The 13877-nt window shown below is 54.4% G+C and overlaps 1 protein-coding gene across 1 annotated transcript in view; it reads right to left on the reverse strand.

Annotated features, from left to right (window-relative positions):
* Positions 1 to 4744: 4744 nt before the first annotated feature.
* Positions 4745 to 13877, reverse strand: part of ARL3 (ADP ribosylation factor like GTPase 3) — a 43667-nt gene continuing 34534 nt past the window's right edge. Inside the window, exon 6 of the mRNA XM_056121025.1 lies at positions 4745 to 5020. Coding sequence (XP_055977000.1) covers positions 4973 to 5020 — 48 coding nt within the window. The 3' untranslated portion in view covers positions 4745 to 4972. The remainder of the gene's footprint in view (positions 5021 to 13877) is intronic.

Raw genomic sequence — 13877 nt, forward strand, 5'->3', positions numbered from 1 at the left:
GACGCAGGATTAAATGAGATCAAAATTGAGTGGCATGCTTTACATGCGGAGCCTTGGCAATCCATGGCAACCCCTGAACATGGACCGGAAGTAGCTTCTGAGTATTCCTGGGTGTGCCCCCTCCACCCCCTGCCAAAAAAAAAAAAAGATAACTGGGAAGTACAGGTGGACACTCCCTGAACAGTTTGTTCTGGTTTGTCCTGTGGGACCTGGTTGTCAGTCATATCTCTCCTGTGAGTTAGGCTGGTTCTGGAGACACATATATGCACACACATGCACGCACACATGCACGCACGCAGGACTCAGGGCGGGCTGCGGGAGCCGGTGCTGCCTTTCTCTTCCCGGCCAGCTCCTGGTGCTGCAGCTTCTCTGCGTTCTGCAGTGTTGGAAAAGGAAATTACTGAACAGATTGCAATTAAGGGGGGAAAGGAGGGTGAGAGAGACAGAGGCCCTAAAATGCAGCTTGACTGAGCGCTAAACTGTGTTTTTGCCTGGAGCCAATCAGGAGCCTCTGACAAGAGCCTGTTCCCACTTATAAATCTAATTGCAGGAGGTGTGGCTGGGGTGGTCCTGGGAGCCTGAGGAGATCATGGGGCTGCCAGGCACCTCCGGGAAAGCTGCTGGCCCCTGATTGCCTTGAGAGTCAGCACCACGTGGGTGGGGGGTGGGGTGTGTGTGTGGGGGGAGCACCTCTTGGGGCATGCAGGGTACTTACTTAGGAGAGCTAGGGAAGCTGTAGAGGCTGCAGGAAGCTGCAGACTCCCTCATCCTCAGGAGAAACCGGTTGGGTTTGGCAATTGTCTTTTTGTTTTTGTTCCTGGGCCACACCAGGGTTATTTGGCGATGCTTAGGGGTTACTCCGGGCGGGCGGTGCTTGGGAGACCATCTGGGATGCTGGGGATTGAACCTGGGTTGCATGTGTGTGCAAGGCCTTACCTGCTGTATACTATCGCTCTAACCCTGGTGATTGCCTCACTTTTACAGATAAGAAGCAGGTGTGTGGGGGCTAGAGCGATAGTACATCAGGTAAGGCATTTTTGCCTTGCATACAGCTGGCTTGGGTTCGATTTCGGGCCACTCCATGTGATCCCTCGAGCCCACCAGGAATAAGCCCTGAGCACTTCCTTGTGTGCCCTGTTGTCCCCTCCCCCCATAAAAGAGCACGTGTGTCGTCCATGGATGTGCTAGGTCTCAGGTTTTTTTTTTCCCTTTTGTGTGTGTGGGGCCACACTCAGCAATGTTCACTCCTGGGTCTGCAGTCAGGAATTATTTCTGGCCGGATGTGGGTGTGCGGGGATAGAGGTGTGGGGTGTGGGGGTGTTGCAGGAGGTGTGAGACATATGGGGTGCCGGGGATCAAATCCGGGTCCACCTTGTACATGACAGTGCCCTACCCACTATACTGTCTCTCTGGCCCTCAATGACGTTTTTAATGTATTATAAGTAGCTCTCAAATAATGGACACAGGATCTACTTATACTAAAAGTGGGTGTTTATTTGCAATTCAAGTTTAACAGAGCATCCAGCCATTTACCTGACAACCTAGATTTCACTTGGCAGGCACCTACCCTGTGCCCACTTGACTTCCTGAATATTATCTTCTGTGCTTTTGTTAGGACGTATCTATAGAATCTCATCAGTGTAGAATCAATAGTCGTGCTGTTGTGAGAACAGGAAATACTCAAACAGGGACCCCAGGACAACGACAGGAGCAGAGAGCCTTCGCGGCACTGTGCTGGGAAGTGAGCAGGACTGTCTTTGTCCTGTGAAAAGTGGCCACTTCCGGCTGCATTTAGACCTGGACCCCAGGCTCCTCTGTGCTGGCGCTCAGCTCCATGATCTAGGATGTAACCTTCATCCGTCTGTGCTTCAGTTTCCCCCCCTCACAGAGGGAGCAAGCTGCCCCCTCCCCCCCAGGCATACTCAAGGGTGGTGCTGGTGGCCTTGAGGTGGACGTTCCGGTCCCCCTCCCCCACAGGCCCGGAGGAGCGCTAAACTCCAGAGGGACAAGCCCATTTCTGAAACTCTCCGGGCTCAGCAAAGCCCGTGCGCAGCCAGGCTTCTTACAGAGAGGTGGCATTTGTCGGGGTTTGGACAGACATCTAAATTATACATTGGATTTTCCACATGACCAAATACCACGTCCCTTCCTTTGATTATCATTTTCAAAAGGGACGATAAAAAAATAATAAAAAAAGAGTCTTTGGAGGGATCAGACTGAACCCTGAAACCACATGGCGTGCAGAGCTAAAAATAAAAGGAAGGAAGAACTGGCCCTGAGAAGGAGAGCAAATCAAAGCAAACGCGGACGGGAATCAAGGGGCGAGAACGGGCCGCGGGTGACATGGTGTCACCCTCCACGCCAGGCCGGATAAGGAGCGGCCGACGGGGAGGGTGGGGCAAAAAAAAGTGGCACAAAAATAGCCGCTGCTTTTGCCCAGAGGGGAATAGAGAAATTTGTCAAAAGCGAGAGAGAGAGAGAGAGAGAGAGAGAGAGAGAGAGAGAGAGAGAGAGAGAGAGAGAGAGAACGGAGGTGGAGGGGGCGGGAGGGGCAGGTCCAGGCCCTTCCAGTACTTTCTGGACGCCCAACCCAGCCGACCCACCCACGGGCAGAAGTGCTGACTCTCAGCCTCACACTGGGTCCCCAGCGCTGCCCACAACAATGACACCGCGTTGCCATGGCAGCGGGGAGCGCGAAGGGGAGAGGGGCGGCGGAGGGAGGGGAAGGCCTTTGCCCACATCGCTCCCCCAGCCCAGGCGTCGCTGTGGGGGCCGAGCCCGTCTGGGTGCTAAGTGCCCAGTGCGTGCGGGGTGCAGTGGGCGCTTGGGGCGAGGGTGTCCCCCCGCTCCGTCTGCAGCCACAGGGGGAGCGGGACAGGCGTGCTTAAAAAAAAAAATTATTATTATTTTAAATAGGGATTTTTCCATCTCTGCTCTCAGAAACCCTGACCAGGTCCCGGCAGGTTCGACGTTCTGGACCACTCAGAGGGGCTGTGTGTGTGGGGGGGGGGGGCGGGCGGGAGGTGGGGCTCATGCCCAGAGACTGGGGCTCCCAGGCTCCTTAGGTCCCTGCAAACAAAATGTCTGAGCCACTGGACAGGGCCGGGACATCAGGTTGCAACCTCAGAGCCGTAGTGCGGCTCCCCAAAGCCTGGCCTGACGCACTCTTTGGGGGGAAATCTCACTTTTTTCCCATGTGAGAGCTATAGTTTGCCTTTGGGGGCAGCTTCTCCTTGCTTCTTTTTCAGGTTTGGTTCCTTTTCCCTGCAGGAGGCAGCAGGGGACCCAAGGTGCGCACCCCCCCCCCCCCCCCCCCCCCCCGCGCCTGCAGGTTGCAGACACCACCGTTCTTTTGTCTTGCAAGTGCTTACAGGTCTGTCCGCAGCACCCGCGGGCTCTGGCGCTCTGCTCTTCTTCGGTGGTTAATGACTTCCACTCAGACGCCTTTCAGCCTTTCACGCTCCTGCCTCACCTAGAAGCTGGAGAACCCGGGGTGTTGGAGTGTTTCCCCCTGGGTGCCCGCAGCGGGTTTGGGGAGGGCGACCTCCCAGTCTGAGGTGGCCATGGGGACCCCACCGGCCACCAGGCCACCGGTGTCTTATTCATCCCCCACTCCCCCGCCTTGCTCGGGCACCAGAACAGTGCAAGCCAGGAGCCCAGCAACGCTCCGGCCTGCTTGCTTGGCCTTGAAGCTGGGGATTTTCTTTTTCTGGATTTTTTTTTTTTGGAAGCTGGGATTTCTTAAGGCTCTGGGAAACAAGCTCGTTCTGCAACGAGGGGGCAGGAGAAGTCTCCAGTCATTGCTCTCTAATCAATCAACAGAGGACACATTTTGCTGGCGAGAGGCCGAGGAGACCAGCTGTGCTGACCGTCCTTCCTGGACATGGCCCCTGCCCTCATGCACGGGCCCCGGCCCTTGCCGCCCCCACCCCGCCCCGGCTGCCAGCTCAGGGTAAAAATGGATCTCTTTCTAAAAATCGATCTGCCCGGCTTTTCTCCGTGGAGCTCGTCAGTGGCAAAGCTGCATTTATTAATTTTTTTTTAAATCTGATAGCAGCAGCCTATTGTGATCCTGGAAACACAGGCGTCTTTGAGCTTTAGAAATCCCTTCTATAGGACGGCCAGGGGAGAAGCCGGCTAATCTGTCGGCGGCTCCCTGCTCCACTGAGCTGGGGAAAGCCTGTTTACTCCGGCCCGAGCCCTCCATGTGAGGCTTTTTAAGGACCTTGTAATTTTTCTGGAATTAAACCTCCCACCTCTCCTTACATTCCAGATGTCATTACAGTCAAAAGTCACAGGAATTGGTTTCCCGCTGCGGCCGGCTGGGGGGCTGGGCGGGGGGAGGGGAAGGGAGGTTTCTATGGGGACTTGATTGTAGGGAGAGGGTTTTCCCTCCCTAGGGTCGGGATTACCGGCATGTCTTCCTTCTACCTGCAGACAGGATGCTGGCACTCTGCTGCTTGCGGCCCAGTGCAGCCTGGCTTCTCTGGTGGTGGTAAAAGTGGGTGACCCCCCCCCCTCCCCATTCCCCGCCAGCCTGATGGTGGTTTCCAGACCTGGGTGCAAATGAGAGGCCGCACGTCAGTGAATCAGACTGGCATCAACTGCTGTTTCTTCTTCCCCTTCTTTCTTTCCATTTTTTTTTAAGCCCACTGGAATTGTCTAAACTGCAATGCAATCTCTCACTCATTTAAAAGATCTCATTTTCTAATCATGTGCTTTGAGACATTTAATACTATTTCAATTATGCAGAGGAAATAATCTAATTCCTTTATTTGAAAAATGATACTGAACCTCAGAGATCAGTTAAATCTACTGCTGGAATGAGGATTCTCTTTCAACTGTGTTGGTCCCTCTCTCCAAACAGCTGTAGCTGTGAGCACAGATGGGAAAACATTTGGTCAGAAAGCAGCAAATCAGTGTTTTCGGGATGGAATCCGGCGCCCGCAGCTCCCGCAGCACCTCCGTGCTTTTATTTCTTCTTTGCGTTGACATTTTTGCAGACCCAGTTCATGCCGTCCTTTGGGGGAAAGGGGCAGAGAAAGGCAGGGTCAGTTGCAAGACAGGCCCCACGCACTGCGGGGGGAGGGGGCTGGCCCCTCCCTCCCAACCGCCAGCTCCAGGGACTCTGGGGGGTGGGGGGAGTGCAGGGCCCAGCCCGTGATATCAGGGACCTCCGGAGGAGGAGGAGGCACGCTTGCGCTCAAGGTCTGAACTTGAGATGGGACCTCAGGAACTCCCTTTGAAAAAACAAACACATCTGCCTGGGTCCCGGTCCCCACGGAGCAGGCGCGCTCAGGAAAGATTCCGGCCATTTTTGGCCCTTTTTTTCCTGAAAGCCGACCTTTGCTCAGGCGCTCAGTTCGTCCTATCAGCCCCACGCCTGGCGGCCCGGTGTTGACAGTGGGACCGCGCACGCTCGGGCTACATGAAATCTCTCTCTGCAGAAACAGGCCCAGCTCTGTACTGGACACGCTGGGGGTGGCCGGGGTGCGCCGCAGACAGGCATAAGCAGGCCTTACCCACTTCCGGTAGCCCCACCAGGCAGAGGAGTTGGGGAGAAGGTTCCCTGAAAGGATCAGTGACCTTGAGCGTGTCCTCAAGAAAAGGCTGGAGAGGGACAGGAGAGTGACCACATACACCAGGCCCCTCCCTGCCCTCCCTGCAGCGGCCGGGCCTGCTGGGATGACCTCCTCTTCACCCCCACTTCCCAGAATGCTCTGCCTTTCCCCAAAGTCTCTCTGACCTTCAAGGTGTGCAGTCCCTGCTAGACCTCAGAACCAAATCAAGGGGGCTCCTGCCTACACCCCCTGCCTGGTGCCTGGCCCCCGCCCTCGCCGGAGGCCCACCTTGGGTTACACCTCTTGGGGCAACCACGCAGGGCAGGGCCCCAGGTTTTCCGTGACCATGGCGCTAGCTGCTGAACCTGAACAGCTGAGACAGCTTAAAGTAATAAATATCAGCTGACACCCTGGGCCACTGCGCACATTAATCCCATAAACAATACATCAGTGCTAAACAACCAGCAGGCATCCTATCTCTCGGCTAATCTGACCATAACCCGAATTTACTGTGATTAGAATTCTGCTGGCTGCCATGGAAGCCCTTTCGGGCAGGACAGCCCCCGTAAGCTGCTGGGCCGGCCCAGAGCTGGCGCCCAGGCACCCGCCAGGAGGCTGGCCCTGGCTGGCCGGGCAGAGGTGGGCAGCAGCTGGTCACAGGTCACGGTGGAGGGACGCAGGCAGGGGAAAGGTGGGCGCCTCCAGTGACAACTGGGTCAGCAGCTTCCTTGGAAAAGCTGAGGCCGATCTGAAGGCCATTTTGTGAAAAGGATTTATTTAAAGAGGAAGAATGTTTTAATTTTAGTAGCTAATTGGTTTCCAAGAAAAAAAAAAAGGATCACCTGCCGGGAGACAAAAAGGAAAAAAAAAGGTTTTTACCAATAAAATCTATTCAATAAAGAGGAAATGGATAATGATAACCATCTCTGAAGCCTTCCAGCGGAACAGCTCGGGACTTCTGCCCCTGGGCACCCACACCAACAGGACCCAGGGACCCACTGCACCACGCTCGCCTCTATGGAGACCTGCGCTATTTCGCCAGCGGAACCGAACACCAGCGTTCCCACACTCTGCAGATTCATTCTAGTTTTACGGCTGACAAGAGAGGGAGGTTTTCTTTTATCATATGTAACGGAACATGAATGCAGCCAAAGAGATAGGAAAAATATTTACTCAGCTGCAGGATCCCTGGGCAGAAGGTGGCGGGTGCGGGGCTGCGCGCTCCCGGGCGGGTGGGGGGGACAGGACGACTGGGATAGTGGAGCTCTCGCAGGGCCCCCCGGCAGATGTTCAGGGCTGGAGGGGCCCTTGTCCCGCCCAACTCAGTCCTGCCGACAGAGGGCGCGCAGCAGAGCTGACTGCTGCCTCTGCTGGGAAGGACGGGGAGAATTGGGTGCAGCAGAAGGCATCCCTGAAGATCCCAGAGGGGCTGGGGTGATAATCCAGCGGATGGGGCGTCTCCGCACTTTAGCCCCGTGCACTGTGGGAGGAAGTCCTGCACTAGGACTCTGGGAGGTATCTGTCGGGTGAATCACCGGAACCGGGTTCTCCTGCTTGCAAAGCATGCCCTCAGCCCGAACTGTCGTTTTCCGCCAACTTCCTTGCTCGCTCTCTCTTTCTCACTTTTTGCACTTTTTGGGTCACACCCGGCAATGCACAGGGGCTACTCCTGGCTCATGCACTCAGGAATTACCCCTGGTGGTGCCCAGGGGACCATATGGGACGCTGGGAATCGAACCTGGGCTGGCCGCGTGCCAGGCAAATGCCCTACCCGCTGTGCTATCACTCCAGCCCCTCTCTCTCTCTTTTAAAAAGTATTTACAATGACATTTTATTTATTTTGCTTTTGGAGTCACTCCTGCCAGTACTCAGGGATCACTCCTGGCACTGTGCTTGGGGGAACCATATTCAGTGCGGGGAGTTGGACCCGGGTCACATGCAGGGCAAATGCTCTCACCCCTGTACTCTCTCTCCTCCCTGTGGCCACCGGGAAGTAGGTGCTATTAGCACGTCCCCATTCCAGGTGAGGAAACGAGGCCCCGTGGCACAGGTGTCCATGTCCTCTGACCATATGCCATTTCTCAAGGACCCTGGGCAGCTGTGGGGCAGGCGGCTCTGTCTCTGCTCACAGAGAAGCCAGGCGTCACCCTGAAGTTGGGAGAGGCCGTACTTCTGGACCGCTGTGGGGGCCAGAGAGATGGTCTGAGGGTGAAGGCACTTAACCCGTCATGCAGCTGACCCCAGTTTCATCCCTGGCACAATGCGGCCCCTGAAGCACTGTCAGAAGCGACTCCCGAGGGGCTGGAGTCATAGTGCAGAAGGTAGGGCGTTTGCCTTGCGTGCAGTCCACCTAGGTTCAACCCCCGGCACGCCATATGGTTCCCCTAGCACTGCCAAGAGTAGCACTGTGGCACGGTCTTCCCGTTGTTCATTGGTTAGCTGGAGCGGGCACCAGTAACGTCTCACAATAAATTGTGAGACTTGTTACTGTGTTTGGCATATCGAATACGTCATGGGGAGTTTGCCAGGCTTTGCCGTGCGGGCGAAATACTCTCGGTAGCTTGCCGGGCTCTCCGAGAGGGGCGGAGGAATCGAACCCGGGTCGGCCACGTTGGCCGCGTGCAGGGCAGGCAGACGCCTTACCTGCTGTGCTATTCCTGAGCATTGCTGGGTGTGACAAAGAAAAAGCACCCCCTGAACAATGCATAGGCGTATCCTCTGAACATTGCCAGGAGTGGCCCCCCAACCCCCCACCCCCCCAAAAAAAAAGAAAGGAAAAGAATTATAACTGAATAGAGCTCTGAGACCGAGGGAGTCACCAGCCGAAGGCTCCGCACGGTTGGCTGCAGCCAGGAAGATGCCAGGGGCTGTTTTCGGCCCTTCCACTCAACTCCCCGAGGCTGCCAGGGATGGGATCGAGCGTGTGGGAGCCTGCATGTTTACCTCCCTGCGCGGGTGCCGCCCGCCAAGACCACCACCTCCAGTGGAAACTCCGGAGACAGCGCTGCGGGGGGAGGCGCCTTCTGAGTCTCAGGTTCCAATTAGCCGCCACACTCCCGCCTTCAGCTGGCCAGGGCCTGCTCGCTGACCACAGGCGACTGAGGAAAAGGTGATCCTTCACTTGAGGCGGGCGAGGGCTCGGCCTCCCAAGAAGGAAATGAACTCAGAGCTTGATTCGTGGCGGGGCCTTTATTGTCTGAAACTGGTCGGAGCAACTTTTGCGTGCATCTGATCTGCGGGGCGCAGAGATGCCAGGCTGAGGCGGGGAGGCGTCTCCCCCTGCCCTTCCTGCCTCCACTGTCCCTCTCCCCACCCTGCGGAAGCTCAGTGTGATTCACATCGACCTCCACTGTGGAGCACTGGTCTCATGGGGAGGAAAGAAAAAAAAATAACGACCAGGTCCTGGTTTGATTCCCTGGAACGATGACCACTGGGGGTCGGGGTGTGCCCCTGCCACACAGATGGAAGCCTCCTCCCGCCAGGATCAGGGGCGAGATGGCCCTTTCTGTGGAGACCCTCGGTTGCCTCCTCCTGGCCCCAGCTCTCTGCACTCGGCACTTGGCACTGCCTGGTGGCTGGGAGGAAGCGGTGGCAGCCGCGGTTGGGCGGGCCTGGTGTTCAGTGCCATGAGAACTGCACAGCCCCAGAGGTAATTGCTTCAAGACAGCCAGGCGCTCAGACCAGCATGGAGCCACGCTGCCGGTCCCTGTTGCATTGTGCCACGGGGCCCCCGGGGTCATGCAGCACATACAGAACTCGGCTGCCTATTAGCATTTCTCTCCGCCGACAAGGGTACTGCACCCGAGAGGTGGCACTTCCAGAGTGCACAGAGACATTTGAACGTTTAAAAATAAACCTGAGGGGGCCGGAGCGATAGTACGGTGGGTAGGGCACTTGCCTTGCATGCGGCTGATCTAGGTTCAATCCCTGGCATCCCATATGGTCCCCGGAACACCAATAGGAGTGATTCCTGCATGCAGAGCCCAGAGTAAACCCTGAGCATCTCCGGGCATGGCTCAAAAAAAAAAAAAAAACCCAAAATAACAACAAAACCAAAATACAAATAATATAGTTCAAGTGGTAAAGCCCAGGCCTAGGACATGAAGTCATGAATTGGGTCCCCAGTGACCCCTGGAGCATCGCTCAAGTGCCCCCATTATCAAACTGAATCAACAGATCTGAGGTCTACCTTGCAGATAAACAGTTCCAAGTACAACTCAGAGTCAAAGACAAGTGACGACAGGCTGAGAAAGAAGTAGGGAACCTGCTATGAGATAAGAAAATGCGGTTGGCATATGAAGGGAAAAGTTCCATAAAAGAAACTACCCGGCTGGGCCTGCTCAGAGCTTGATGCAAGAGCCAGAGGTGGGCGCGAGGCGGGTGCTGACCTCCCCCAAGTTCAAAGCTTCTGGTGTAGGCGGGTCTGCTAGGGCTCAGGCTTCGAGCAGGTTGGAACTGCTCATCTCTGCGGGAAGTGAAATTCTAATCCAGCATAATTTTTTTTTCTTTTTTTGGACACACCCTGCAGTACTCAGGATTTACTCATGGCTCTACTTAGGAATCACTCCTGGTGGGCTTGGGGGATCATATGGGATGCTGGGGATTGAACCTGTATTGGACATGTGCAAGGCAAGTGCCCAAGCCACTCTACTACCAATCTAACCTCTGGTTGTGTTTTTTTTTTTTTTTTTTGGAGGGGGCACACTCAGCAATGCTCAGGGGTCAGTTCTGGCTCTGCACTCGGGAATTACTCCCTGAGGTAGTAAACTCAGGGGACCATATGGGATGCCGGGAATCAAACCTGGATCGACTACATGCAAGGCAAGTGCCTTACCTGCTTTACTCTCTCTCCCATCCCTTCTTTTAGGCCACACCTGGCAGTGCTCAGGGACTCCTCCTGGCTCTGTGCGCTGGGATCACTCCTGGAGGCTCAGGGGACCATATGGGGTGCTGGGAAATGAACTGGGTCTGCTGTGTGCAAGGCAAGCACTTTATCCTCCGTATGATCTCTCTGGACTAGTTTTTTTTTTTTTTTGGAGGGGGCCACACCCAGCAATGCTCGGTGGTTACTTCTGCCTTTTCCCTCAGGAATTTCTCCTGGCAGTATTCACAGTACCATACAGGATGCTGGGAATTGAGCTTGTGTTGGCTGCACGCGAGGCAACTTGTGTTCTCCTACCCGCTGTGCTATTGCTCTGGCCTCACTCCGGTCCAGTTTCTTAATTTTTTTGCTGTGTTTTCAGGCCACACCCAGCTGTGCTCAGGGATCACTCCTGGGGTGCAAGGGCAGGAACCATTTGCAGTGCCAGGGGGCTCTAACTCAAGTCAGCGATGTGTATGACAAGCGTCCTACCCACTGGAGGATCACTCTAGCTCTCCAGTATCACTGCATACACACACACACACACACACACACACTCTCACAGAGTCTCAGAGACAAAGTATTTTTAATACCCACAGGGAGAGCCCTGAGCTGGGGTTCAGATTCTTCAGGACTAGAAGTTTAGGAGTAGAAGAACGACTGATGTCTCTCTCCCTGGGCCTCCTAGCAACCTCGGCCTCACCCAGGACACAAGGGGAGGCGCCTCCACCCGTGAAAACAAGGGGTTCCCTGCCAGCTGTTCAGCATCAACTCCTCCTTTATCATAACGGGGCTCTGCCCATCCCTCCTGGTCTGCGGCCTCTCGGCAGGAGGGTTTTCTGAAACTCGTGCCCTCCTCTGGCCTTTTGGATCTTTTATTTTTTATTTATTTATTTTTTGTCTTTGGGCCATGCTCAGGGGTTCTTCCTGGCTTTGCACTCAGATATTACTCCTGATGGTGCTCGGGGACCCTATGGAGCACTCAGGGGTGGAGTCAGCCGCACGCAAGGCAAAGTGATAGTTACATGCTCCACCCGCTGTCCTATTACTCCGGTCCCTCGGACCTTCCTTGACCTGTGCTTTCTGCTGAGGGCTTCCCAGCAAGTCCTGCCTTCACAAGAGGACAGGCTGGCCGCCTCCTCCATCAACCAGGCAAGTAAAGACGTGTCTGGAAACACTTAAAATTTAGTTTCTGGGGTCAGGGGAATGGGTCAAAAGACTGAACACTTGTTTTGCACCCAGATGGCCCAGGTCTGAACCCCAGTACCTTATGGTTCACCAAGCACCACTAGATATCACCCAACCACCATCCCCGTTCTCCCTCCCACCAATTTTTTTTTTGTTTCCCGCTCAAGAGTCAAGATTTGTAAAGAAAGACTGTACCTACAGGAGCTGGGGAGAGAGCGTGGGGTAAGGCGTTGGCTTTGCACACTCCCGACCCTGGTTCCATTCTTGGCTCGGTACATAGACCCAAAGCACTGCTAAAACAATGCTGAGCACTGATTTCGGAGTAGGACCTAATCACTACCTCCCAGGAATCACTATTCTCCATAATCTCCAACTGTATGCTTAAAACAAACAAACAAACAAACAAACAAACAAAACAATTGTATGCTTAAGGTAGGCGACTGTGGAGACTCGCTGGAGTCACTCGGAGTCCCCAGGGCTGAGCTCAACTCTGCCGGCTGTTATTTTTCAGGACGATACTGGTCTCTCAAACGCATCCAGAGTAGACTGAGACACAGGGTAAGAGACACACGGCCAAGGCTGAAGGTAGCACAGTGGGAAGGCGCTTGCCTAGCACATGGCCAACCTGGGTTCGATCCCCAGCATCCCATACGGTCCACTGAGCACTACCAGGAGTAATTCCTGAGTGCAAAGCCGGGAAGAACTTCTGAGCATTGCCAAGTGTGACCCCAAAACCAGAGAGAGACACTCTTTAAAATCTTCACAGAGGGGCTGGAGTGATAGCACAGCGGGGAGGGCATTTGCCTTGCATGCGGCCGACCTGGGTTTGATTCCCAGCATCCCATACGGTCCCTTGAGCACCGCCAGGAATAATTCCTGAGTGCAGAGCCAGGAGTTAACCCCTGTGCATTGCCAGGTATGATCCAAAAAGAAAAAAAAAAATCCTCACAGAAATTATGGGTCTTTTTTCCTCCTATTTTTTTGGGAAGGGGGAACTCTGGGTGGTAATGGGGATTACCCATGGTCCCCCATATTATATCTCTGGTCTTCTCTCTCCTTCCCTCCTTTCTCTCTCTCTCTCTCTCTCTCCTTCCTTCTTTTCTTCCTCCTTTTTTGACTTTTGAGCTACAACTGAGCTTGGGGACTATACAGGATGCTGGGGATCAAACTCAAGTTGGTGGTGTGCAAGGCAAGCGCCTCCCCTCTGTACTATCTGGTCCTATGCTCTACTCTTCTTTTTCTGGGTCGTGCCCAGGGAGAGCTTACGTCTGGCTCTGTACACAGAATCACTCCTGGTGGGCTCAGAGGGGCCATCTGGGGTGCTGAGAACCAAACCTGGGTCAGTCTCTTGCAAGGCAAACGCCCGATCCACCCGACCCGCTGTACTATGGCTCCGGCCCATCTGGCCCTCCTTTTCTTTCACTCTTTGGTGTGCATACATTTTCTTTCAAGTTCATTAGGACTGTGGTGCCAGATGTCACGACCCATTTAGGGTCTACTCTGATTTTGGGCACCTCTGCTCATTACTGACCAGCTGTGTAATTTTAGGGGGGGGCACATGTGTCACTGCTAGAGGACCCGGTGATGCTGGGGGTTGAACCAGGTTGGCTGCATGCAAGGCAAGCAACTCTCTGGGCCTCCAGCTTTGGGGTGGTGGGGGAGAGTGGAACGGGAGGAAGAACAGACTCTTAGGGGAAATTTTAGTAATTATTATGTGACTTCCATGGTGAGAGAAACAATCAAGACCTTAATAAGAATCATTACAAGCATATACTAAAGCAACACAGGGAAAGAAGTCCCTGTTTAGTGATTATTACTTGTTTCTTTTTGAGTCCCATCAGTTTGGGGGACCAAGTGCTGCTTGGACTGAACTTGGGGTTCCTGCATACAGAGAAAGTGCTCCAGGCCTCGATTTCTCGCCTCCATCTGTGGCTCTTCTTTTCTTTTCTTAATATTGGTGGTGGGGAGACTAGACCATACCTGGCAGTGCTCAGGGATCGCTCCTAATAGTGCTCGGGGGATATGCAGTGCTGAGGATTGAACCAGGGCTGGCCATGTGCAAGGCAAACGCCTTTTTGCCCCTGGTCAGCGGCTCTTTAAACTGAAAACAAGCTGGCCAAGTGGGCAGGAGTGGAGGCGAGGGGCACAGCCTGAGAGGGACGGTCAGTAACTCCACAGAAAACCCCACGACCTTTCTCCCATCTCCAAAGGTTACCACTAAAGGACCACAGACAGTAGATTCCCTTCTTAATTAACATTTTTATTAA

This window comes from Sorex fumeus, unplaced genomic scaffold (genome assembly GCF_029834395.1).
Source record: "Sorex fumeus unplaced genomic scaffold, SorFum_2.1 ptg000043l, whole genome shotgun sequence".
Taxonomy (NCBI): domain Eukaryota; kingdom Metazoa; phylum Chordata; class Mammalia; order Eulipotyphla; family Soricidae; genus Sorex; species Sorex fumeus.